At 37.5% G+C, this 26,655-nt stretch overlaps 2 protein-coding genes across 3 annotated transcripts; one reads left to right on the top strand and one right to left on the bottom strand.

Annotated features, from left to right (window-relative positions):
* Positions 1 to 139: 139 nt before the first annotated feature.
* On the bottom strand, positions 140 to 25,094 carry LOC108198650 (uncharacterized). 2 transcript variants are annotated; one of them, XM_064082907.1, is made up of 13 exons: positions 24,562 to 25,092; positions 23,052 to 23,778; positions 16,691 to 22,674; positions 13,408 to 14,915; positions 11,665 to 11,928; positions 10,499 to 10,719; positions 10,047 to 10,318; positions 5,096 to 8,141; positions 4,843 to 4,975; positions 3,586 to 4,109; positions 2,575 to 3,489; positions 1,983 to 2,165; positions 140 to 679 (listed from the first exon to the last, which is right to left on the bottom strand). In XM_064082907.1, the coding sequence occupies exons 1-13, from the start codon at positions 24,912 to 24,914 to the stop codon at positions 482 to 484; spliced, it is 14,328 nt and encodes a 4,775-aa protein (XP_063938977.1). In that variant the 5' UTR covers positions 24,915 to 25,092; the 3' UTR covers positions 140 to 481. The 2 variants fall into 2 exon arrangements, with proteins under 2 accessions (XP_063938977.1, XP_063938978.1); XM_064082908.1 differs by lacking the exons at positions 140 to 679; positions 1,983 to 2,165 and having other exon boundaries at positions 3,050 to 3,197; positions 3,284 to 3,489; positions 24,562 to 25,094.
* Positions 25,095 to 25,401: 307 nt separating this feature from the next.
* LOC108198505 (uncharacterized) lies at positions 25,402 to 25,825 on the top strand. The gene is made up of 2 exons (XM_017366259.1): positions 25,402 to 25,533; positions 25,607 to 25,825. The coding sequence occupies exons 1-2, from the start codon at positions 25,402 to 25,404 to the stop codon at positions 25,823 to 25,825; spliced, it is 351 nt and encodes a 116-aa protein (XP_017221748.1).
* The last annotated feature ends 830 nt before the right edge of the window (positions 25,826 to 26,655 follow it).

Genomic DNA, 26,655 nt, shown 5'->3' with positions numbered 1-26,655 from the left:
TGAAATATGATATTTTAGGACATTTGACTTCAAAATATGATAGTGACACCAAACACCTCTTCGTTGGTTGTTGATATTGATTTTTATATTTCAAAGAAAATGATAACAGAAAAGTTAACTTGTGAGAGCAGAAACAATATAGTAACGGAAAATGGGCCAAGATAAAGGTTTTTACTGTACAATGTACTTCTTTCTGTCTATATACATAACTAACACTGTACACACCCATGGGGAATACAAGGGCTAAGCAAAACAAAATCCTTACAAGGACTAGGCAAAACAAAAGCTTCTAACTTTTAAGTCTGTTCTTGTCAAACTATACATGTATCTCTCATTCACATACTATGGTAGCTTGCCCTAGCGGAAAACCAGTTAGCTGTCCACGATTCCAAATGCAAAATATTATCATCTGACACCTTGAAAAGGCTACTTGAGTCTCTTTTTTAGATTAGATATAGACAATTTTCAAAGTTAAAACTTATCAAGGCCGATATATCTTCACAGTTTTTGACACTGGGAGGCGGCAAAAAGGGCATTTAGTAACAGCAGATGAGCAGCGTCTACATAAAACATGACCACAAGGAATTATGGTAATATCAACTTCATTAGTCAAACAAACCCGACACTGCCATGCGGCTTTGGCAGAATCAGCTTCTTTAGCTGCCATATCAGATCTTTCCTGCAAGTATAATATAGTGATACAACTTATTAGTTATTAAGTTTTATTTTAACATGTTGGTCATTACGAAACCTAACCTTTCAATTAAACACAAACATTATGAATGTACAATCTGTAGAGTGGTGAACAAAGAAAAGTTCTAATTCACAATGCCTCTTGCTGTCTTGCATGAACCGCAATTTCATTTAGCTGCAGTTGGATTTTAATCATGTCATGCAATAATTGGTTTATCATGTGGTACTACCTGGAGAACACTTTGATTAATACAAAGTATTTAAATTACTTAATTGCACACATATACAATGGTTCGGGATTTGATAGAATGAAAGATATAAGGAACGAGAAAACATAAATCCATCATAAAGTATTGCCACAAATAGTATACGCAACACACTAACGGGGGTGTATTCGATTGGGATTTTAATGGATTGTTTTTAGTCTATGGATTTTAATAGATTGTATGTGATTTTGATTTCGTGCAAATTCTTCATAAAATGTCGCAGAGTTGATAGGATTTAAGCACAATGCTTCAAAATCCCATTGATTTTGATGGGATTTCAAAAAACTTAAAATACACTGAAGAATGCCACAAAATCCATCATTTTATGAAATCAAAAAAATCCATTAGCATTTGAATACCATCAAATTTTAATGGATTTTAAACAATCCCAATTGAATACCATCGGATTTTAAAACATAATTTAAAATCCCAATTGAATACCACCAGATTTTGTAGCATAATTTAAAATCCCAATTGAATACCTCAAGATTTTAATGGATTTCAAATAATCCCAACCGAATACCCTCGGATTTCATGAATGCAAAAAAATGCTTTAAAATCCCAATCCAATACACCCCTCTAAGGTTCATACAGTAGTTGGTAGATCTCACTACATTATGAGAATAAAGACTAAGGGCCATGTTTGTTTCATGGGATTATAAACAGCGGACAACTACATTATTTTTCCTAAATTCGAAGGATTATAATCCAGTAGAATGGTATTGCAATCATCTTTTTGGCTCATTTCTATGGGATTATAATACCTTCTCTCACAGGTATTATAATCCCATGGAAATGGACTAAAATAATGATTGAAATATAAATTCATGGGATTATAATCCTTTGCATTTGAGATAATAAGGTAATAACCAGGGGATTATAACATCTTGAAACAAACATGGCCTAAGTGTATGATATCTATTAAGGTGTAGAAGCCAGGGATATGCTCAAGGAACTTTAAAAAATGTCTCCGATTAAAGTCATAAAAGCGTTGGCAGATATAGGAAAGTAGGAGTGAAGTACCTGCTCGAGCAGAAGTGCTGCCTGGGACTCCTTGAGTTGTTCCTGCAGGGTAAGTGTTGTTTGCAGAAGAGTTTGCTTCTCCACGTCCATACTGATGCCAGCAGCAGAAAGCATTTCATGAACTGCTTGCACTAGTTCTGCAGCCGAAACTTGACCATGCTGCAAATCTTTGACAGCCTCTCCCTGTCAATAATGAATACATTATCAGTCTAGTTCATTATAATTTTAAAGCCAGATTACTCTGGGACAACAAAATCCAAAACAAGAACTGGATCCATAATGGAAATTAGCTAAAACCCGTGACAACACAGGTCATTATAAACATTCTTTTATATTTAAGCATATAACTAATTGTCAATTCCTGAATCAGTAGAAGTACATATCCTCAAGCATTTTCAAACATAATATACGTTAGCTGATAATATAGAAGTCTAATTCAGTTATACAATCGTAACAGTTTAAATGGACTCTGACATTGCTTTGTACCGCTTCTCTTTGGTTTGGACAGAGGTCTAAAACCAGGACCGACACATCATTCAAGACAATTCGCTTTATATTTGTCAGCAAGATGGGAAAAAAAAAAAAAAAAAACCTGAGATGTCCTTGTTTCAGCTCTTTCAGAACTTTCTTGCTGCCTGATTTCCATCCTGTTCTCGACAAGATTGTTATCGCTCTGTAACATATTTGCTGAAGAGGCCTCTCTGCCAGCAGTCATACTTTTAAATGAGAATACATGTGAAGAAAGAAGAGGCTCTGTCACTCCTAATGAGGTCTCAACATTCAATCTGTAGAGAGCTTGGCCTGCTGATGGTCGTACATCCTCCGGAACCCTACCATACTTCAGTTTTTCTCCATTTTGAGACCGCCATGCCACTATTTCTCCTGTATAAAAGGGTCTCATAGGATGAAACTGCACTTGAACAGCATCTTGGGATAGTATATCACTGCCTAGCAAGCCACTTCTTCCACTTGTATGCTCAATTACCCTTTCATTTGAGGGAAGCTTTAGGATACTGACAATTGCATTTTCACTGTCCTTGGGACTCAGAAATAATGAAGCAATAGGTAAAGGAAATGGCGAGCCCAAAACATGGCTCACAACAACCGCAACAAGATCAGGAACTGACATATATGTTGGTGGTTGAGCAATCAACATGCGGGTCCTTAATTTGTCAACAAAATAAAGGGCCCGGTGCTTGGATTCATGTTCCCACCCTGGAATAATGGAACCATTATTTACACGTGTAATATCCCTAGACTGAGGGAGAAACAGAAAGCGAGTATAGAGACGTCTAACAAACTGTAATTGTTCAGAAACAGACTCCAGCACTAGCTGTATGTTTTCAGGAGTTGGATTGTCAAATGATGAAAGGTCACTGGCTAGACTATTAACAACAACACCTACTGCAGCCTGAAATGATTTACTGATCAACTTCTGCTTGATGGATGTAAGTGTAACGGACCCAACTGATTCCAAAGTCTGTAGATCTTCCCTATGATCCAGTTCCTACGAATTTTAAGAGATTTTTTGTAAGTGGTCTACTACATGTATAAAGCATAAATATGTGTAGCAAACAAATTGGACGGACTCCTATCATATTACCTCTACCACTACATCAGAGAGCTTTTTAATTCCCAAAAATGTACATATTCTTTCTGGAATATCTTGGTGGACAAATTTCAATCTTGAAGTGTCAATATATTTAATATATCGAGAGCCAAAAGAATCAATGTATAGGCATGAACTGGCATGAACGAGTCTGCAACCATCATCAGGGACAATCGCTTCAGATCCCCAATTAGATATTTGGGATGTGTGTGCCTCAGTGCTTTTATCACTGACAAAATGCAAAACCTCCATCACAGCCCGGAGTTCATTTGGGTTTAGACGCTGATATCCACAAGATTTCTGAAGATTTAAAAGAAGATCTTTTGCACAGGAAACAGATAGGATGTCCTGAAGACCTAGGATTTTAAGAAACTTGAGAAAGGGTAAATAATTGGCAGGAAGTTCAAACGCAAATGGTGACAGGTTTATTGTTAGACGTGCAAAAAGTGAGCTTGCTGCCACCAAACGTGTACCATTTGCAGCTGGCATGAACGCCACATTCCGCAACTCCATAATATCTACAAGTAAAACAAAGATATAAAAAGCTTCAGAACTAGAATGTACAGGACTCAGCAAGCTAGTCCTCAACCTCTTTGTACAGTATATATTCTACAAAGTTAAACAGTCACAGACTAAATTCAGTTGGTAAAAAGTATAACAAAAGGACCAGCTAATTATACTAGCAGTTAACTGGAGAAGTACTTAAAAAATATGAAATATAAAATGGGACTAATTACTTCTCGTGTTAATATGTGATTCCGTTCCCCCTTTTGACAGGACTAGCTGCCTACAGAGATTCCCTATGCCTATATTATTCAACATTACAAATTTTTAACTTTCTGACTTCTACTCTCCTAAATTTACACCATACACTTTTTCCTTTCAATAAGCCTTCACTATGCTTACATTGCATAGTCAAATTTTCAGAGGTCTCAGCTTTGAGCCTTATATGCCACCAATTTCCACAAGTTAAAAATCCTCAGCTTTGTTCTTTAGTGCACCAAAGTTAGGTGCATTCCATGTGTACAAATTTGAAGTTAGCCTTTGCAACAGAGGAGTTTAAGAATGTGACATTATATTATTGAACACACTCCTAAGAGCGTAAAGCTGGCGACTTAACATGTCATGAGAGGGATACTCCTTCAAATTTAAGTAGCTGAAGGAATATAATCTCGAACATTACAAATTTAAATATCTAAAGATGACTTTAATTAAAAGCTGGTAAAAATGCACCAAGAGATAATTAATGACCTGAAGGAGAAAGTGAGTCCCAAATTTTCTCCAGATACTTTAGGACTTCAAATGAAGCCTTATCAACAGTCATCGAGCTTGATGCAGTTGGCCAGTGAGCCAAAGTGTCTTCACCAGAGTTTCTTCCAATATTCTGATAAATAAACAAACAATTTAGCACATTCTTAAAATATTGTGAATTTTTAGTAAAGAAATATGGATCATGTAAAACATTATTTTGTGAATCAGCATAATATTTCTCTTTATTTGATACCTTAAGGTGGTTCAAAACAGTTGAAAATGATGGAGGACTCCTGAGTTGAAGGGCGCCCCAAGAGTACTCGGGTGGAACAACACTCTGTTTAGAAAGAATGGGAGCAGAGCTCCAAGCAAGCGGCCAATCTTTTAACAAAATAGCTTCACTGTACGAAGTAAGTACTCTCTTCCTACCATTTTTGCCACCTATATTGGGAAACCCTTTTTCTGCAGGAATGCATGCAATCTTACCAAGACAACTGCAGAAGTTATTGCTGTACAGGACTGCAAAATTTGCAAATATTGCTTTTACTAGAGTTTCTGCCAAGGACCATGTTTCAATCGACACCTCTTTCTTCGAGCTAACTACGTCTGTTTCAAAATCGTCAAGAAATTCTATGGATTCTGCAGTTTCGCTTCCAATAGATTCCACCTTTTTCGCACATTCAAGTACAACATCAGCCTCTGAAGCATTTCGAAGGCCTGTTTTTCTGAGTATGTTAATCCACCCATCTGCAACAAATCTTTCTCCAGGAAATTTCTTCCTATCACCAGAGAATATAGATGCCAATAAAGTGTCTGCTGGATCGAAAAGATCTTTTGGTTTACAAAACTTTGCAGAAAGTTCATCAGCACTCCTTACAAAATCAGTCTCCTTTAAAGCTTCAATTATAGAAGAATCATGTTGTAGATCATGCCATTTTGTATAGAGATATATTAATATGTCCTCCTGCTCTGCCTGAGGTTTTTCTTCAAACCCTGGCAGTCCAAACCTCACCAATATTTGTTGATCTTGCATCTCTGGGACACCTAAGGCTCGGAGTAACGAGCTTGCAACAGATTCTATGGTGTAAGAAAGACATCGCTCATTAGATGGTTTTAAGAAAGTATTTGAAGATATCATACAGATATCCTGGCCGGCCAGCCTCGTATATGTTCCAGCAGCAGTTTTATATATAGGTAGATCACGCAAGACATCAAGTTCTTCCCTCTGATATTCAGAACTATTAGGAGAGAAATCAGACACCAATAGGCTAAAAAGTTCATCACATTCTGAATCTGAAAAAGAAGTGAGTTCAGGTAAATAACCAGCCTGCTTAGCAGCAACAAGCTTGGAAGCTATTAGTTGCCCCAGTGATTGTGCCGAGGTCGGGATACATTTGCAAGAAGCAACACAGTCCATAAAAGAAGCATCAACGACAGGTATGCTGCATTTGTTTAGCAATGAAAATAACCAAGGGTATTTATTTTTACAAAATTCATAAGCCATAATGTACGACTCGACTAATCCAGATTCAGAGGCAACAAGGCCTAAATCACTCTGTACTGCGTCTGTATCCATATTCGAGACAGAATTTCCAGAATTTGTTTCAGATATAGGGGCTGGAATAAAAACCAGATTACGTTCTCTTACACGGCATAAGACTGGCCTACCAAGAAATGCCGGAATCAGAGGCCAATCAGAAAAGAGTGACAGATCCTCCATTGAGCCATTGAAACATCTCCAAAAGAGCCTAATCCATTCAGGAGAGGGGCCCCCTTCGCTGCTCAGAGTTGATTTGTTCTCCCAAGAAAACCATGGGGCCATGCTTGAAACAGCTACATGGTTCACCCAGTTTTCATTAAAAACCGACCGCATATGATTAGCCAGCAAGTGAAGGGAGAAACTCTGAAGTTTCAATAATGTTTGAAGAACACTGTTAGAAAAAATCTCAGCCAGGATTGGTCTTTCCAATAATTTAGGATGGATAAATTTTGCTGCCAACGAAGTCATTAGTTCTTGTTGCTCCGCGCTTCCAACCCAAACTTCAGTGTAGCCCAACTTTGTAAGATGATTTGTTGCTGTCGGACATGGTAACCCTTTCATCTCAGCAGCTAATGGTAGAAAACTCCGCTCCCACTGCTGGCCGATAACATTGACACTACCTCCTATATTGCTCCTCTGAGACAAGGGACCTCCTGCTCTACCGATATCTTCAACAACTCCACGACCAAAATCAAATAAAGCTTTGCCCAAGGTTGTAACCAATTCAATTGCATCTCCCCCAGAAGTGGATGGAGTGTGGGTAGCCTGTCCATTAAGTCTCTGAAAAGGCGGAACAGATACAGAAGCAAAATTGCTACCCTCTTCATCACTTTCACGATTAACCATATTGTCCGTGAATAACACAGGTTCCCTGGATTCTGGGAATTTTGGAAGCTGAATATCAGACAAGCAATACTCAAGGACATCTACGTAAGTGTCAACTGATTGGAGAACAATAGAAGTTGAAGAAACCCTAAGAAGGTCGCGTACCATCTTAGGTTTAATTTCTTGAACCTTGACACCAACCGCCTGTATTTCAGTAACCAATTCCCATGGCACTTGAAAAACTGGATAATGCTCCTTCACAAAGGCACAAACTGTAGCAGGTAGCAAGCTACCGCCAACTCCATTCCCAGGTTGCGAGAGAAACATCCCCTCTTCAGCCTTGACTAGATTTCCTGAGTACAGCTTCCACACAGGGAGATCCACAAGGCGAGAATAAAAAGGTCGAATTACTTGTTCAACCAAGCATACCCAGTCTGCTCTCAAATCTTTTGCTGGTATTAAATTATTGCTACTATCAGATTGATGTAACATTGGATGTCCATGAGACCTAGGCCAAAATGTATATATTTGGTCCCCATAGGCATTCAATGCTGCACTTACACGACGACTTAAACTTGCTTCGAGTGACAATGTTAATGGTTCTTTTCTTAATTTGTGCATTTCCACCACCAGTTTGATGTAGGAATCACGGACACAGGACATTAGTTCCCTGTTCCAGGCCTCAATCATTTGATTTCCAGCATCCGGCTCTGCCTCTGCCAGTGCTTTAGAATCCTGGTATTTGAAAAGGTAACGACCTTGATTGTGGCGAACAAGAAAGCATCCAAGAACAGTGACAGGTATGCTTATACCGTCAGTCAAGGGAAGAGGAGACATGATGGAGCTTGATACAGAGGCCTCAGAAGGACGCCCATTGCGTGAGATATGTGCTGCAACTCCAGCAACTGGTGTCAGGTTGTATGCCAAATAACGCCTAAAAAATATTGTGACCAAATAAGTAACATGATACCGTTCAGAGCACATCAGAATACATTCTAATCTGGACTAAGAAAAACATGAATACAGAGAAGAAAATGACGATACACTTTTGACAAAACCAATACTACTCAAATTGGAACTTGCAACATCATCCTTGGAGAGACGCTGTCAATAATTTTGCTCCTCTTTCCAAATGGCGAATAATACTTAATAGAGTTCAGTTCACTATCCTGTGTCACTAGACTCCAAAAGAATACAAGCAGAAATTTTGTATCGCTCTAAAGAGTAAATATTTCGTTATATTCCATATTTATAAAACGCTTAAGATAGTAAAAGCTTTTCATGAAAAGTTAGTACTGCCTGTGAAGTCATGGGCAATCCATAGCTTGTGACCATACTAACATGGGCAAACATTCGATTATATTTCTATATTTGTGTGATTAGTAACATAGTGCAGAAGTCCTATATGTACCCTTATTAAGGACCAGCTAAGAATGAATTTGTAATCTTTAGTGACCTATTAATTTGTAATCATTACTCAAAGTTTTCGAGTCTCCTTGTAATTACTATCTGGGATTGTTAAATTATCAAAATGTACAGAAATCCTCATATTTTTCGCTGGTATAGTGAGCAAGCCATACATAGCTTTTAGTATATTTACTGTCTCGAATATTAAATTATGGAATGAAAGAATGTACAGGAAACCTCCTACTTTTCTCTGGTATACAGAGCAAGGCATCCATAGCTTGTAGCTGCTTGATTAAAAAAAATCATAAAAGTGAATAACATGTAGAGTAAATAGCGATATAACAATAGTCACTAACCTTTGAGCATGAATAGAACCTTTGACTACTTCTCTACGAAAATCCTATTCTTCCATGTAGCCTCTAATCTATACTATATACTATAATAATAACTTAATAAGCCAACATGGGTATAATTTGTAGTACTAAAATTTGGCTTGGTCACATTTTTGGCCATTCCTAAATTACTCTTTCTCTAATTTTAATAAAATAAATATAAAAAATATTTTTTATTAGTTATAACGTATACTACTCAAAAACAAACACAAACATCATGCAACTCTTATTAACTTTAACTCTAATGTGTTATACTCCAATACAAACAAGAATCATGTATTAGAGTATAACAAAATTAAAAAGACATAAATGATTCTTGTCGTACAAACAAGAATCATGTATGTCTTTTGATAAACAATATGTATCTATTTGAAAACAAATTAACAAACACAAACTATCACATAACTCTTTTAACTCTAACTCTAACGTGTTTTACTCTGATACAAACATGAACCATGTAACTCCTTTTTTTTTTTTTTTGCTAAGTAACATTTAACTCCTTTAATTCCAACATTATCTACTTTAAAACAAATATGAAGCCTATACAAGATAAATAATATTGTTTCCCTTACAAATGAAGAAATATAAAATATGAGAAACATGATTTAAAATTAATCAAAAAACACATTATCAAATATTAATATTAGAAAAATATTTACAGTTAGATAATAAAAAATGTTTATTGTTTATACTACCGATTTACAATATAAAAAATTATTGTAAAAGCTAAATTTGTAAGAGAAAATATAATCAAACAGTTAATATGATTTAATCAAAATTTAATTCATTATCATAGAATTGCCCATGCAAAAAATTTTGGACATCCAACAATAGTAAATGAATAATAAAATGATATTAAAAATTAAATTACAAATAATAAATTTCGAACTATATAGTACGGGTTTAAGGCTCTAATGCTTAATTCTTGAATCTTGATACTTGCATTGTGACTATATTCGTCAATCCTATATATTATTACATCTGGCATACTTATAGTCCTTTCATTTTTATGTAACATTTTGGTGGAAAGTCTGACATACCTATCAAGGGCCATATTTCTCGTCTGACCGGAACCCAGGGTAAGCACAATCAGCCATCGGTCTGCGATTCTTGTTTCGCCTCTATACAAGTTTACATCTATTATATGCCATTTGATGGCAGCATTTGAGGTACCAAATATACTTGATAACTGGAACTTCTTCCACTTCTTCTCTGAGAAAGGATTCCTTGCACCAGCGTAAGACAAATCAACATGAATGGAGTAATCTTGTTGGGGACCAGGGTTTCCTTGCTCCCACGTTGATAACGACACCTAGATAGACATTAATCATGGAAAATTACCGATAAGTGGGCCGAATATTCATTAAGACATGACCATACTTGCATGTTCTAGTGGCAGATTAGGACAAGGGAGAATACCCGACTTCTTAAGTAGCCCTATCTTTGCAAGCAAATTAATCAATAAAATCTTTCACACTAAGATAAGAACTACCTGAGTAACTGATTTTAGAAACAAAAGCGTTCTAGATGCATGCTCCATGAACTTATCATACATCATAGCTAGTCCCTTTAATCCTGATTCATGTCCATCTTTCATCCATTCAGATGACAGTGGCATGCGTATAATGGTGGATTCCGATGACGCCCATGGCATGTTTGAACCAATTAGCATAGGATCAAACTGATCCCTGAATCTTTCAACCAAATTAGTGCCTGTAATCAAAAAAACAAATTCAGCCGTCAGTCCTCAACTAAATAAACTCAATCTACAAGTACACAAAATAAGAATTAAATCTCTCAAAGACAATAACAAAAAAAAAAGTGCCAAGTCATCAACAAAGATATTAATATGGAAAAAGAACAAGGTGATACACCTTTTAGACAGACATAAGTCATAAGTAAACAAAAACAATGGAAAAAAAAATATTACAATCATGAGCAGAAGCAGATCACAAGCTATAAAGAACATTCTTTTACTTTTGTTCAATATTCCTAATAACTATCGGGTTCGTTAGCAAAACTAAGCTTGAAGGATCTTGATGTGCAAGGATCACCACATTGAACCTATTTGTTAAAGTCGGCAAACTTTAAGGTTCCGATGTGCCTGATTAATTTTCATTTCATAGCATAAAATCTGCTTGGCAAACCAAGGATGCATAATTATCAGAAGCTGGGCAAAGGATTAATAAGATGACATTTTGTCTTGTATGAAATTGATAATCATCTATTGCAAACTGCACATTCATACAAATTTGCCATCATGTTTGTTTATTTTTGCAGTCAACAGTGACAGCTTTGCAGTAATTCAAACTTGATCCAGTCAAAATATTAAAATACTTTAGTCCTACATAATAAGAAACTCAACTCACCAAAGCCTTGATTCCAACCTCTTTGGGGTTGGCTACTTATGGATCTGGGAGAACAAATGGAATAGATATAGAATTTAGTTGTATTTTTATTTGTCTTCTAGGTATTTGCTTGACTTACGATCTACATTGATCATATATATCCAACATTTATGGCATTTCATTTCTTCTTTACTGCCAAGTGGACCAATCAGAAATTAAGTAATTATCTCCTAACAGCAGGTTTCAGCAGGTACAAGGCTAACCAAACGATAATCAACTTGAAAACAGTGTACAAGCACAAAGAAAATACCCATCAAAGAGAACATCTTCGCAGCAGGACCACGACCTAATGGCACTGTGAGAGCTAAGCCACGAGGATCAAACATATAGAAATAACCATTAGAAACAACTGATGGCACATGAGATATCGAGTAACAACTCAGTAATCCCAAGCCGTAGTTTAGAGTATCCCCCCGCAGATTCCATGGAGGACGAAATTGGAGGCTAGCAATTTCTTCCCTACTTAGGCTGGCACCTTCTAGAACAGCTACTAAGGCCGGACCTTGAAATTCACCTGTTGAATAGCAATTGAAGGAGTAAACTAGGATAACAAGACCTCACTGGGAAAAAGAGGGCAAAGTTCAATTTATTTCAATACGAGATTTTCTATATAGAAGCTTCATATAATTGCCAAAATTGTAAAACAATTATATAATCACAAATTTTAGACAAATAAAAGCTAGCACATGACTTGCTAATTGCTAGAAGCCTAGAACCATGTTCTCACTCATAATGACATCCCCTAAAAACTCATACATGAAGATAACATTAACTAATATAAAGATGTGCCCAAGATTTATTTAATTTTTGTAAATTATATAATTAACCTAAAAGCACACACACACACACACACACACACATATATCACTATTTATGCTCACTTTCGTTTATACTTTTCGTCCTGACAGAAGAAATTTGTAGCCAAACACTTAACAAATGATACTTTTAGATAAATTAACTAAATAGAAAATAAATTCATCACTATTCTACTAACTAGTGTTTAAATGATATTAGTAAAAAAAAAGTAGCCAGTAAAAATTCAAGTAATTGTTTCACTTAACCTTAAAAAAAGATCTTAAGTAATTAATTACTAAACATATTAGACTGATAAGGAACGGAAGTGGAAATTTTTTATATATTTATTATTAATTAGGTTTTATGTATTTAGTTTATAGAGAATTAAATACATTCGCTTATATGCATTAAATGTGGACATGGTAGGTTATTAAATATGTAAAAGGATATATAATAAGCCCAATCAGGCCTCAGTACATTAGGTTATTTGATTAGGGTTTGTATTCCCCATATAAGCATTGTAATCCCCATATATTATATTAGACTTGATTGTTGAGATAATTTGAAATATTGAATTAGATCTTTTAGCACTGGTTGCAATCCATGGTTTTTTCTCCTTTCTGTGCAATCCCTTTGGGTAGTAGGTTCAGAAACTCCTTTGGGTGGGTTGGGTGTTTTGCAGTTGTCCACCCAAGTTCTATATAAAGTTGTCCTGCATCCTAACCATCAAAAATACATATAATTTATAATATATTGTTACATCTATTTCTAATAGCTGAGTATGGTGAATCTATTCTAATTTCTAACAAATGATCCAAAACTTACGATAAGAAAGCTTTTGGGTTCTAGCTTAGGCAACTACAAAAAAAACTAATAATTGTTTACCAAAACTAAGAAAACTGCATATTAAACCTAGAAACTTGAAAAATAATATTAACATATCACCTAATATATGTATCCAAGTAACATAGAGCTTAATGGATGCATATATGCTTTAATAAATGCATATGCTTTAATAAATTTATATTAGTATGGCATGAATCATCAAGTAAACTGTGAAAAAGTGTTATGAGCTAGTAAATATAGTTTTATTAATTATATATACTCTACCTTCAGCCTTTCAGGTTATGCCATGGGTAAATTTGCTTCACCGGTTTAATTATTGTGATTATAATCATATAGAACAAGGAAAAAGTACCTAGATTATGTTGAAGGAGAGACTGACAAGGATGTTCTCTTTTGTCAATGAAAATATGAAGCTTCTTTGCTTTGCAACAATCTGCCAGCTCAAGAAGGTCAAACAACAAGAAGTCACTGCTTCTATATAACCCTAGAAGTTCATGTATTTTGGAGAAGTCCATGCATGGCATGTCCTTTGTCATCTCTTCACTCACTAAAGAGATGCTGCGAACAGATTGAATCCCCAATGTGCTTGCAAGCTCATGACTGATACTTGGGTGCACAAATCTTTTTGCGCTTAGTGTGTTCTCCATCCAGGGTGCATCATTGAATACCAGATCTCTAGCAGAAAAAAGGACCCCCGAAGAATCAGGAACCAATAATGCATTATTAGAAGAATCAGATATTAGTCTATCAGTATAACTGTCTGCAATGGCTTCTAAGACACAATGGACAAAGTTCAACTGATCTGCCGATAGTGGTAACCCTTTAACATCCTGTTGCAAGCGTTGTAGAACATGGAAGTAGTCAAAAACATCAAAACTGGGTCTGACACCTAATGCAGAGAGCAAAGTTCGGAATTCATACAACTCAGAGGGTACAACATACAAGTAGGGACTATATTTCACAGGTGAATCAAATGCAAGAGCTTTTGGTGAGATGAAATCATCACCAATCCAGATCCAGTCAACACCATCCAAGACAGAATTAAGAACCATATAATCATCAGTATTAACATACTCCTGTAACTTTGCATAAAGTGACAAGGTATTCTTCTGCAAGGAGGCATCAAATTCAGGTTCGACCTCAGAATGCAACTTCAGCTGGGTATAGGACCTAGACAACTCAATCAGTTGTGTAGTTAGAATATCAACACTCAACCGATCCATCCAGCCAAGTTTACTTTGTAGGTGGGCTGAATAACATTCACCATCCAGTATGTGCATTTTAGATGAAACTATCCACATCTGTGATTTGGGTCTCACATTGAGTGGAGCTGAAATTTCTTGACCTGATGCTAACCACGGAAGTCCTCTCAAAGGAGGATCAGCATAAACTGGACACCAATTGATTGACTTCAACTCTGACCAAAATTCGTCTCCTGGCTTGTCATCAATCACATTGCCAATAAATGAACCTAAATTAAAATCATCCTCAGAGGAGTTCTCAAAATTATCTAAGAAGGCATCTTTAGCTTCTGTATAAGAAATAAAATTGTCCTTGAACTCTGTAGTTTCTATTGATTCATAAGAGGTGCCTTCTCTGTCCACAGGACAGAGCTTCACTATCAATTTATCTAAACAGCCAAGCAATCTCCTTCCAAATGTAACAGCGTCAGAGGCCTTTGAATCATGAAGCATAGAGACTGATCTAGCACAGTCCAGCAGACCACTTAAGCGCAACGTCTGTCGAAGTCCAAGAATGATGAGAGTCTCCAGAATTTCAGGGCTGGAAAACGTATCAGAAGGAAAGTAAGCTTCTCTGTGAAGCACATGTTGTAGCTCCGGCATACGAGGATCATACAGCCTGCGACAACAAAATAAAATTTTTCAACTTGCTGCAAGAAATGTCATTCACTCCAGTATAGTTAGGAGAAAACACATAAAACTTGCTATTTAAACGAGCAGAATTTTCTTGAGTGAAACAAACACTGGTACAAGTACCTTACAGTCATTGTGAATTTAGGGTCTTAAACAAAAATCTATTTATCAAACAATTATTTAGCCCAAAAATAAAGAGGAATTTAGACTTGGTTTGCATCAACTTTAAAGAAAATTCTCTTAGAAATTCCAGCCATTATAACCTTTTACAATATCTGCATGCAGAATATTAAGTTTGATTAAGCAAGACTCTAGAACTAGGTGGTTTCGCACATGCTGCGCCTCATATATTGATGTAACTGCCAGTGCATATCTCTCTTTAAAAAGATAAATAACTCTCTCTTTTAACAACACACAGTTGAATATAGATCTACCGCAGTTGCACACATGTTTCACATGTAATTAAACTTGATTTCATGAAAGAATTTGACATAAAGCAGAGACATCATAAGATATTGAGAGAACAGCTTGGTTTAAGTTACAATAATTCAATGCTTAAAATAGGAGTGAAACTTAACATATATTCATCAATTTAAAATACACAGTTTTGACTAATATTAAATGATTATATCTCCTTGTTTAGAAGCAAAACTTTATCTTGGATAAAAAGAAACCAATCTCATAATTATCAAGGTTTCAAATAGATAACTATGACCATATTTAAGTTCGTGATATTTAATAAATTAAACCTTGTCCCTAAATTTCTAACTTATTCACAACTAGAAAATACAACATTTAAGTACATATATACGTATATCCAAATAATAATATTAGATACTTAACAGCTAAGTTAATTATATCCTGATCCAGAGCACAAGAGCCCTTGCCATATGATAACAAAATGACAATTGAAGAAGATCAAACCAAAGTTGCTGTTAAAGTTTCATAACAGATTTCTCTCCCTAATTCAAGCCCTTCCCCAACTAGGGCTGAGCAGAACCACCAAATTTAACCCAAACCTAATTAAAACTGAGTAAAAATGAAACAAAATTGGAACAAAAAAACCAAACCATTAGGTTTAGGCATCCAAACAAACCATAAAGAAAAGAACCATTTCTCTGTATATATTACAATTATACACACACACACACACACATAAATGATAAAACAATTTATATAAGGGAAGATAATTATCTATTTAGGCATTTTATAGTGTTCTGAGTTGGTTAAACATAACAATTAAGGACATTAAGTTTTATTATTTGCTCCCTCCAAAAAAAAAAAGGGGTTTGTCTATTTACTATATCTTTTAACCAGCAGATTGCTTTGCAGTGTGAAAAGCATATTGAGAACATCTCGTACCTGTTACTTCTGGAAGAAAAAAAATATCTAAAGGTTCCAAGAAAAGGTGTTCATGAATCAGGCTCATGTCCTCCTATACTAAGATTATAGACTATCAACACAACCCCACTGGGGACCTTCCAAACGAAATTCCTTTATTTAATTTAACCATGTGGGCTGTGCACGGGGAAGACCTAGAATCTATAGAGCCTCTCAAATAATAAATGATATTTCCATCATACAAAGGTTGGGTTGTGTGAAAAAGTCGTGACCATTAAGTATATGTCATAATATTAATTTTTTTTTATGCGCATATGCATTTATTTTGGCAATTCATGTAAAGAAGTAAAACTGTCACTTGGTTTCTTTTTGGCAGCAAATATCAAATGATGCATGGTATCAACAAAGGTAGAGGCACACCTTGATGGCTCTTGCCACATTCCATTGCGTGCCAACACAAAAGGTGTGGAAGATAGGGCTACTTTAATGGAGTTGTCATCTTCAATCAAAAGCCTGATATCATGCAAAATCGTTGAGAGAATCCCCTCTTGCAAAATGAATTCAGGCATGCGATTTAATACATAACTTTTGTAGAATTCCACCCTTGAGGGTTCCTTGATCTGTAAGTATTTTCTTAAAATAAATTTCTCCTTCTCTGATTCAATTCTTACAAAGTCATCATTTAAGAGATCTTCGCGAACACCATCTGGTTTCAGCCACTTAGTCGGTTCACTCAGAGATACTAGCTTTCGGCTCTTGAATGAACCAAACATTGGGATTTGTTTAATTATCTCAATATGTGTATTATCTAGTGAATCTTCAGTAAACCACTTGGACTGAAGAATAAAACTCCTAAGTTCATGCAACTCCCCCTCAGACACATTACTGAAAAGCCCTGTGATGTTCTCTGGGATACCAGCAACTGCCATAAAGGCTTTTAAAAGACCACTTGCAGTTGGAGGCTGCACATAAATGTTCAGTTGTGGATGCTCTACTTGGAGGTTACGGCTCAGTAATAGGCATCCTACTTTTTGGAACAAAGAGGACATGTTCTCACTCCACCCATCGTCCACAATAACATAAGAACTTTCAACGAGCTGCAGAAGGCAATTGCTTCCAACTGGTAAGATAGGCCAGTTGGAAAACATTGCCAGATCAGCACAACTTGACTTCAGATATTCCCACAGAAGTCTCATCCAATCTAGAGTAGGCTGGCCATGATGACCAGGAAGCCAAATTACCTGCTTCGCATGCAACCATTCTGCCGGAAGAATTCTTAAGAAGAGTTTTTCAAGCAACTCACTAGACAGATACGAAACATTTAATTCTTCACTCTGAGCAATCTCACATAACTTTCTGTAAACTGAATCAGGGACTCCATTGTCAACAAGTTGCTGAGGCACCGAATCCTTAAGAAGCCCATATTCTTCACCACGTGAAACATAAATTCTCTCAGATGCCCCTCTTTTCTCGAAAGTTGTAAATAATCCATTGGCAAGAGGTACTAAAGGCAAACCGCAGAGATTATCAGGCCAGATAGGAAATTTTAGGTCAAGTAAACAATACTCAAGGGTTAATACCATTGCATTCTTGTCCTTAAATCCACGTTTCCGTCGAATTAACAAGGTACGCAGTAACTCAGGTGTGAGGTAATGCAACGATGGGCAGATTTCTAGGAATTTATCCACTATTGATTTTGGAGCTGTTATAACAGGTAAGCCAGCACCCGACAAGGCTTCTATCAGTTCATTAGCCTTACCAAAAGTGAAGTCCGGAAAGATGCCCTGTTTAGTTGAGATCCACTGCCCTCCTCTAGCTTTTGTATACAATACACGAAGACCAAATTCTGAAATGAACTTGTATAGATTTTGCACCATTGAATCCCAAGGTTTTTGTCTTTGTGCTGTTGGCCAAAAGGAAAAGAACAAATCACAAGGACCTATTTCGAGCGAAACTTTCTCAAGCAAGTGACCGTAAGCAGGGGCAGCAACATCTTCGAGAAGGTGGATATTCCAGTCCGAGCGTTTTTTCCCCCCACCAGCCATGTCATTGCCAAACCATATATCTCGGCGGTTTGATGACAATTCAAAATATGCATTGACATGAACTGGAAGACCAGTGCTTATTGGAAGTGGTAAAAAACAAAAAGCACGACCCTCAAAATTATCTCTACCTTGAATGGAAGAAACAGGGAGCTGAAGAATGTCACGAGGTACAGCAGACTCGGGATCTGAGACACTACTTGAATCTCTGTCCAATGCTACAGAGTGTAAAAGTGAAGCAACACAGGCCCACGGAACAAATTTATGTGCTTTATCATCAAAGTTTATAGGTTTGTTCTTAATACGGCCATTTCCTAAACATTCACTAGTCAACCACAGGTGCGACTTGTCACCAGATGAGCGTTGCTCGGTCACTAGAACTTTTTGACATTTCCAAGGCAATTCTTTATCAGTAGACTTGCTTAATTTCTTTAGAAACTGATTCTTATCCAATTCACCTACTTGACTTCCATGCATGGTATTAAATACATTATGAAATGTACTTGTCTCAGCATTTGGCTCACTGATATATCGTTTGTGGACACGATGTATTAGTTGCATATCCACATCAGCTCCTTCTTTGACGAAAATGGAGATGGTCTGCACATTTCGAAGATAAAGTAGGGTTTCAGAGACAACATCAGAAAAAGATGAGAAGAGTGACATGACATCTTCCGGAGTATATCCCTCTTTCTTTATTTGGCTTCTCGAAGAAACATTAGCACTCCTAAGGGGGAAACGGAACAGGGTTCCAGGAAATGCACCATTCAAGTCACAGCCAAAGTGAAGAAATGGTGAAAACTGATCAGGGAACTGTTCCAAAATCCTTCTACCCACATATTTAATCCTCAATCCAGGATGAGAAGGAGAAATCCCAGGTAGATTACAAGCATGGGGGTCAAACATGACAATGTTCTCCCCTGATACAAACATAGGGATGTCGGTAAAGTGATAAACACAATTAAACCCCAGTCCAAATCTTCCGATTGCTAATGGCTTCTCCAGTTTACTTTCTTGACCAATTCGCGAGATTGCGTACAGATCCTGAGGACTAAAAACTGAGTCATTGAAGCAATATAAAGCAGGGCCCTGCCAATCTGCCATTTCAGGAGAGAGAACAGATGAAGTACCATACTGAGTTTTATCTAATAAGAAAGTAACTTCAGAAGCTCTGGCATCCTCGGCATTTTGGACCAACTCAAAGAGAACTCCGGGTCCATCAGCATACATTTCAAGTATATGTTTAAGTCTTGTTGTTAAGGCTTCATGCTGTCCAAATGCTTCAGCAGATCCAGATAGGCTCACATTCATCGAATCAGCACTCTCAGCAAGTAACATCCTTCGAAGTGAACGTACACCAAGCTTTTCTGCAACATCATTAGAAATGTTCCCATGCACAAATTTTTGAACTGTACGCTTTGCATTTAAGGCCACAGTAGATGAATTACCAAATAAGTTATCTTCGGAGCCAAGCAACCATGGAGCATCATTATAAACCAAATCAGTGGCATCAACTAATCTGCAAGACAGATCTGGCAAAAAGATCTTGATCTGCTCTTCAAAATATTGCACTTCAGCTAGATGCTGAGCAACTAATAAAGCAGCTCTAATTTCCTGTGGATTCAGCGGAACAGAACCTTTCCTTGTAGCCATTCTGCACAATATGTTTCCATAATCATTAGGCTTTAAAAATTCCCTGATGCCAAGCTCCAAGAAAAGATCCCTGAAAGCCTCTAAATCAACAGGAATTACGCGTATATAAGGAGCCAGATGAATAGGACCACTGAGTACAACTTCATCCAAGGTGGCAAAGCCATCTCCTACCCAAACCCATCGGCACCCTTCTAAAACAGCCTTTACAATGTCCATCTCGTCTGTACCAATCATGGACATAAGTATTGAGTATATCCTGGGCATCGCTAAAGCCAACTCACAACGAAGCACTGAATCAGTCACAATTTCATTATTTTTCCCAAGCTCGAGCAATTGGGCAGCAATTGCACTTCCTCCAGGTGGAGAAGACCATCCAAGTTGATAAGACAAGGTTGTGGAAGAGCATTCTCCATCCAGTATCCTCATGGTACCAGAAACAAGCCATAAGTCTTTATATAATCTCACAAGTTTCGGGGGAGCAACCATAGAAGATACAACAGGCCATGGCAGAGCTTCGTATGGAGAAGAAAGAAGAACAGGACACCAGCAAATCATACATAGATCATCCCAGAACTTCTCCAGATCAGATTTTAAATGACGAGATCTCAATGAATTGGCAGCTCGTGAGAACATCCTATTTACCACCCCTTGATCAGCCTTTGGCTGATCAGGCAGCCACTTTGATGCATTTACTTCCAGGTATGAAAGAAGTGCTTTGCCTCTTGCCTGAGCTCTAAGTTGATCATCATGCATAATTCGCTCTACCTGCCTAGCACTTTGTATAATAGTGTCAGGCGACACAATTGTCCTAAGACCCAAACCCTGTAGTATGTCTAAAATGCTTGAGTCTTCAAAAACACCACAAGGGAAACTACCTGAATCTTCTAGTAAATCATAGAGTTCTTCATTTCGAGGATCATAAAGCACTGCGGGACATTTTAAGGAACCATTAGAAGTTTGGACAAATTCCAGATTACTTAAACTTTCGCGAAACAGTGAATCCTCAGCACACAACTGTGGTAGTTCTGTCAGAAGTGAAAGCATGGTGCTGTTTCGAACTTCCGGTTGCAACTCTTTGATTCTGTTGAAAACATAATGCTTATAGAAAAATGCCTTTTTCATTCGCTCAACTCCATAGTATCTAATCAATACCTCTTCTTCCATATCTAACAAATTACTAATGAACTCGCTACTTAGCAGGCATTCAGAACAATCCAATGGAGGCAAGTATTTTCTAGGGCTGTCTAGATCTGAATAATTGACAATGTCACCAGGTTCTCCACCATATACTTTATATATAGGTAGCTTTTTGCATAGTATTATATCAGAATCAGCCATATGGTTCCCAATGTACCATGTGGAATCCAAAAGAAAGTGACGAAGCTCAATCCTCTCTCTCGCTCCCAAATGATGAAGAACAGCTCTAACATCCCCATTATTTAAAGAGACAACATCAGAAATCGATTTCAATACCCCGGCACCATCAGCATCACAAATGTAGTGTACTAAATCTGGATGTTCAACACCGTAACTGTTATCTAGAATCTTGCATCCCACTTTAACAAGAATGCGCTGCATATTTTCAGATAACTTCTCTATATTTAACAATTTCGATTGAGTACATAGTCTATACAAATGTCCTGAAAGGGATGGCAGAATAGGCCAATCACCGAACATTGACAATTTTTCTGACTGTCGTCGTAAATACTGCCAAAATAGGTTAAACCATGTAGAAGTTGGATGGTCAGACTCAGTTTTCGGATTCCACAAGACTTTAGTCCTGAACTTCCAATCAGACGGCACAAATTTAGGAAATAATTGAAGTAGGTAATTTATATTAAAAACAAGAAGATTTGTGGTTGAGGCCTCGGCAATAGCTGCTAGTCTGCTGTATAGGTTGTGCGGAATCTGGCGATCAATTACTACATCTTTCATTTTTTGAAGGAGTGTGTATTCCAAATCATCACAACAGACAAAATAAGGAATTCCTTTTAAAACTTCTGAAAATGATCCAAAGTTACCGCTAGCTAAAGGAAGCAAAGGAAGGTTGGTTGCATTTTGGCCAACATCAATGTCGATCAGGTCCTCAAGACAATATTCCAACAATATAAGCTTGTATGATCTGCTTAGAGTATTGACAGTGTGGTGTTCCCTTACAAGTTGCCTTACAGATTCAGGAGTTACCACTTTCAGCTCAGAATTTAATTTGCATTTTAAGAGCATATTGTATAAATCACTGGGAAGATGGACAATAGGAAGTCCCAGCTGTAAAAGAGCCTCCCCAAGTTCTTTACTTTTAGAAAACTTCTCATCATGAATAAAAGCATCTATAGGACAGACCCATCTCCCACCGTCAAGCTCCGAGTACATGACTGGAACATTACTAATGGCCCTGTATATATGTTCCACTAAGATGTTCCATGGTTCCTCGAATGCCCCAATAGGCCACAAAGAGTAATACAGGTTTGTAGGACCAAGCACTGCTTGCACACCGAGTAGCACTTGCGCAAATGTAGGAGCAACAACATCTTCCAACAGTAGCCTGTTCCAGAGAGATCGAATTCTTCCAGACCTGTCCATATCAGCTCCATACCAAATCCCACGACGATTTGATGAGACCTCAAAGTATCCATTGACTTGCACAGTTAATCCAGTTTTTACAGGCAAAGGAAGAAAACAAAATGCACGGCCTGTATTAACAGCATCCTCCTGTTAGATAACACATACGAGTCAGAATTTTCCCCCAGCTGTGGAGGTGATAGTATACCTCAGCATAGCAGTAAATGTTGAAGATGTCATATCCTTTTTTAAATGGTTAATTAACTACTAATACATTGTTATTTGAGGAAACAAAATTGAAGTAGATTTCAATTAAAAAAATCTTAAGAAAAGTAAAAGACGGTGAAGAAATAGGAAAGGCAGAAGAATGCATACGCCGAAGGTATTCAAACTGGAACTTAAAACTTGTAATCACCACAATAACAAGTATGTGAACCAATAAAATCAGGCTATCTGGTTCTTTTTTCATTTCGGATGTACGCGGGAGAGAAAAGAGAGAGTAGAATAGTAAAAGATTAGAATATTACATCTGATAATTTATTTGATATGCACGCTGCTACTGATGCCCAGGGTAGCAGGTGAATATCATAATCTTTTAATGCAGTTGCAGCAAAAGAACCTATCCTACTAGATGCTGCTGCCATCTTTTGCACAATATAGAAAGTATCAACCCTTTTAAGAGACTGGTTTCCATGTATAGCCTCTCTCAAGAAGTCCACTGAAAAGGCATCTATCTCACCAACAGATGGGTTTGCAGACTTTGACAGTCTTAGAAGTGCCTGTCGATGCCTAACTGTATCAGCATTTGCAGATTTAACTGAACAAGAATAAATCTTTCTAGGTGTTGCCACCCCATCATCCCATACATGTATTTCAACATCAAGAACATTTTTGAGGAACAATAATGTAAAAACTCCTTCTTCGTAAAGCTGCTCAAACAAGGAGCTAATATCATCTTCCATATAAGCCTGCTTTGATAACTTACTATTAGCCGCCTGCTCCTCATTCCTCAAGGGAAAGCGAAACAATGTCCCCGGAAAAGAATTCTTCATATCACAACCAAAAGCACAATAAGGAGAGAACTGATCTTTATACAACGAAATCGCTGAGGTACTAACAAATTCAATCCTCTTCCCTGGATTAGCTGTGGATACGTTCGGAAGATAATCCCCTTGAGGATCAAACATTACCATATATTTACCACTTACAAAAGAAGGCAAATCAGTAAGATGATACACAGAATTAAACCCAACCCTGCAGTTAAAAACACATCATGCAATCAATCTACCACATCACAAGTAATCAATTAATCGTATAGTAACAAGTACAGTAGAACCTCTACAACTTCTTAGTCTTGGACTGAAATTAAAAAATACATGTATCTACTATAATCCTAACCAAAAAAATGTATTATTCAGCTGAGGTTATTAACCAATCGAGTTATCCAAATTATTAACTGAGTGCGAATATGTGTAATAGGCTTCCTGTTACGTCAATAATGTAGTAAATAAACTAATAAATTGAAATAAACTCTCAAACTGAACGAAACCAAACCATACGGTGACAAGTAAAACCTCTATAAATTAAAAGTCTCAAAACTAATAATCAGAAACAAATTCCCAAAGTGAAATAAATCGTGCAGTGACAAGGACATTAAAACCTCTAAACCTTATCAGTACCACAAAATAATTACAATGTACATATCTACTATAATCCGAAACACAGGCCTTCACCTCCTCGAAAACTTAATAATTTAGTCTGACATAATATATATAATCAGCATTAACTATTAACAACTCAAGTATCAATTCAACAATTTATCGTCATTTCATTATACCACACAAACAAACAATCAACCACAATCCTGCAAAATAAACTCAAAAAAGAAAAAACGGAAAATAAGTTAATAGTTAAGTGACATAATAAGTATAATCAGCATTAACTAGTAAATAATCGAGTATCGGTTCAACAATCATCATTCGCACAAACAACAACCACAATTCCGCAAAATAAACTCAAAAAAACGCGAAAAATCACCCGAAACGTCCAGTTTTCCACGCCTGACCGAGCTTCCCACTCCCTCCAATCCTCGAAATACTAACGAAATCATCTTCAGTAAACACGGCATTGTTATAGGCCAGCAGCGCCGGTCCTTGCCACTCGGAAAGCTTCTTCGAGAGCAATGATTCGACACCGTGGACACGGCGATCCAAGCAGAGACAAACCTTGGTAGCTCCGGCGTCATCGGCGTTCTGAATGAGCTCTTTCAACACAGTAGTGCCTTCCGGGTAATTCAACAGGACTTCTCGGATCCTCCGGGTCAGGTCAACTTTTTGGCCGAAATCTTCGAGTAATAGAGGCTCCGATGGCTCCGGGAACAGAGAATCCATTGGCGACGGTGAGATTTAGGTCAACAAGTCATGGATTGGGGTTTTGTGTGTGTGGATTTGGAGAATTGTGTGTGTGAGAGAGGATTTTTAGAGAGAGAAAGTCAAATTGGAGTCTGGTGAAAGATGTCTCCGGCTTGTTGACAAGACAGGGCTATGTTGTGGAAGTATGTTGTGCAAGTAATAACAATAAGGCTAAAACACACATAAGCCCTTCAAGTTGACATCGATGTTCACATGAGCCCTCAAACTACCGTTTTGTACGGTTCAGCACCTCAACTACCAGATTTGTTTGCATAAACCCTAACCCGGTTTTTCCTATACTCACAGCTCTCAGTTAGCCGTTAGAGTGCAAGGGCAGTGTGGGCAAGCTACTTTTGCTGGAACCTCAACGTATACATTAACCCTCCATTTTAAACTGCAACAGTGTAGTATGGTTGAATATATATAAACGCACTGCAATCAAAGAAGCTCAACCTCTCCTCTGTCAATGTCTTCGTATAGCTCTGCATCAAATGTTCACAGTCCTGATTTTTGTGGTTGCGGTTTGAGTCCAGTGCTGAGGACGTCGTGGACCGACAAGAATCCTGGGAGGAGATTCTGGGGTTGCTCCATGTACATGGTAAGGAGCTAGTGCAACACATTGTTAGTTTTTTTCTCTGTTTTTAAATATGTGTGTTTGCTTCTGTTTGCAGAAGAACCGTAGGATGGGATGCAACTTTCACCAGTGGCATGACCCTCCTGTTTGTGGTAGATCTCGAAATATTATCCCTGGCTTGTTAAAAAGAATCGAAAGATTGGAATGTGAAATCGAGAAGCGTGGTCGAAACGAGAGGAGAATGAAGCAATGGCTGTGTGCTTTAGCAGTTTTAGTTGTGTTGTTGTTCTGGCATTGTATTAGTATGATGTATTAGTGTATATGTATATTGTAATTTGATCTTTTTAATGAATGAATGAATGAAGATGCTTAATTATGTAACAAAACAACACATTCATAAACATCTTAATAAAGCAGCCCCATTGATTCAAATACATAATAATAGAAAGGAAACAACCTTACAAACAGAACAACTACCCTCTTAATTTGCCATCTCAAGAGAGATGATGGCCCTAATGGATCGAGGTGGTGAAACAAAATCATCCACACCGCCACGACCAGCTAGGCAGTGGGAGGACAAAGCAGTTGCTGCAGCATTTGCGGACTCCGGGATGCATACCAACTCAAGAGCATCCCACGCCTCCGCCCGGAGGTTGTTGATCATAGTGACCAGATCAGCCAGTGGGTAAGCTGGGTCTGGATGGAGTACGTGGCCTAGTGCCGCCTCACAGTCAGTCTCAAGAATGAGACTGGTCTTGTGACACTCCCATGCAAGCTTAAGGCCATAGAAAATGGCCCATAGCTGTGCCGAGACTGGATCCGCAAGGCCAATGACACCCCCACACCCCTTCTCCCATTGTCCACCATCATTTCTGATGATGCAACCCACCACTGCTGTGAAACTAGGCCTATTGAAGAAGCCCTTAACATTCACCTTGTAGTGGTTCAAGGATGGTTTGCTCCAGTTGACCATTTTTTAGCACTGTGTTTCTGTGTTTTTGTGTTTTGTGGATGTGAAAAACTGAAGCTGAAGACCTGGTTTATATAGATGGATTTCGTACTTAGGCAGGGTCATAACAACCAACATAAATGCAAGTTACAAGTTACAATACCTTGAATATGACCATAAAGAGAAAAGCAATTTTG

This window comes from Daucus carota, chromosome 8 (genome assembly GCF_001625215.2).
Source record: "Daucus carota subsp. sativus chromosome 8, DH1 v3.0, whole genome shotgun sequence".
Lineage (NCBI taxonomy): Eukaryota > Viridiplantae > Streptophyta > Magnoliopsida > Apiales > Apiaceae > Daucus > Daucus carota.
Note: the sequence above shows the minus strand (reverse complement) of the source record. Positions and strands in the feature narration are given on the sequence as shown.

Excerpts from the sequence above, each read along its gene's own strand:
- LOC108198650 (XM_064082907.1), bottom strand. The coding sequence starts at position 24,914 with ATGGATTCTCTGTTCCCGGAGCCATCGGAGCCTCTATTACTCGAAGAT. Across the intron at positions 10,720-11,664 it reads GAAGATGTTCTCTTTGATGG|GCACTAATTTGGTTGAAAGA; the intron begins GTATTTTCTTTG and ends TTTTGATTACAG. Across the intron at positions 2,166-2,574 it reads CTGAAACAAGGACATCTCAG|GGAGAGGCTGTCAAAGATTT; the intron begins GTTTTTTTTTTT and ends CATTATTGACAG.
- LOC108198505 (XM_017366259.1), top strand. The coding sequence starts at position 25,402 with ATGTCTTCGTATAGCTCTGCATCAAATGTTCACAGTCCTGATTTTTGT. Across the intron at positions 25,534-25,606 it reads GGGGTTGCTCCATGTACATG|AAGAACCGTAGGATGGGATG; the intron begins GTAAGGAGCTAG and ends TTCTGTTTGCAG.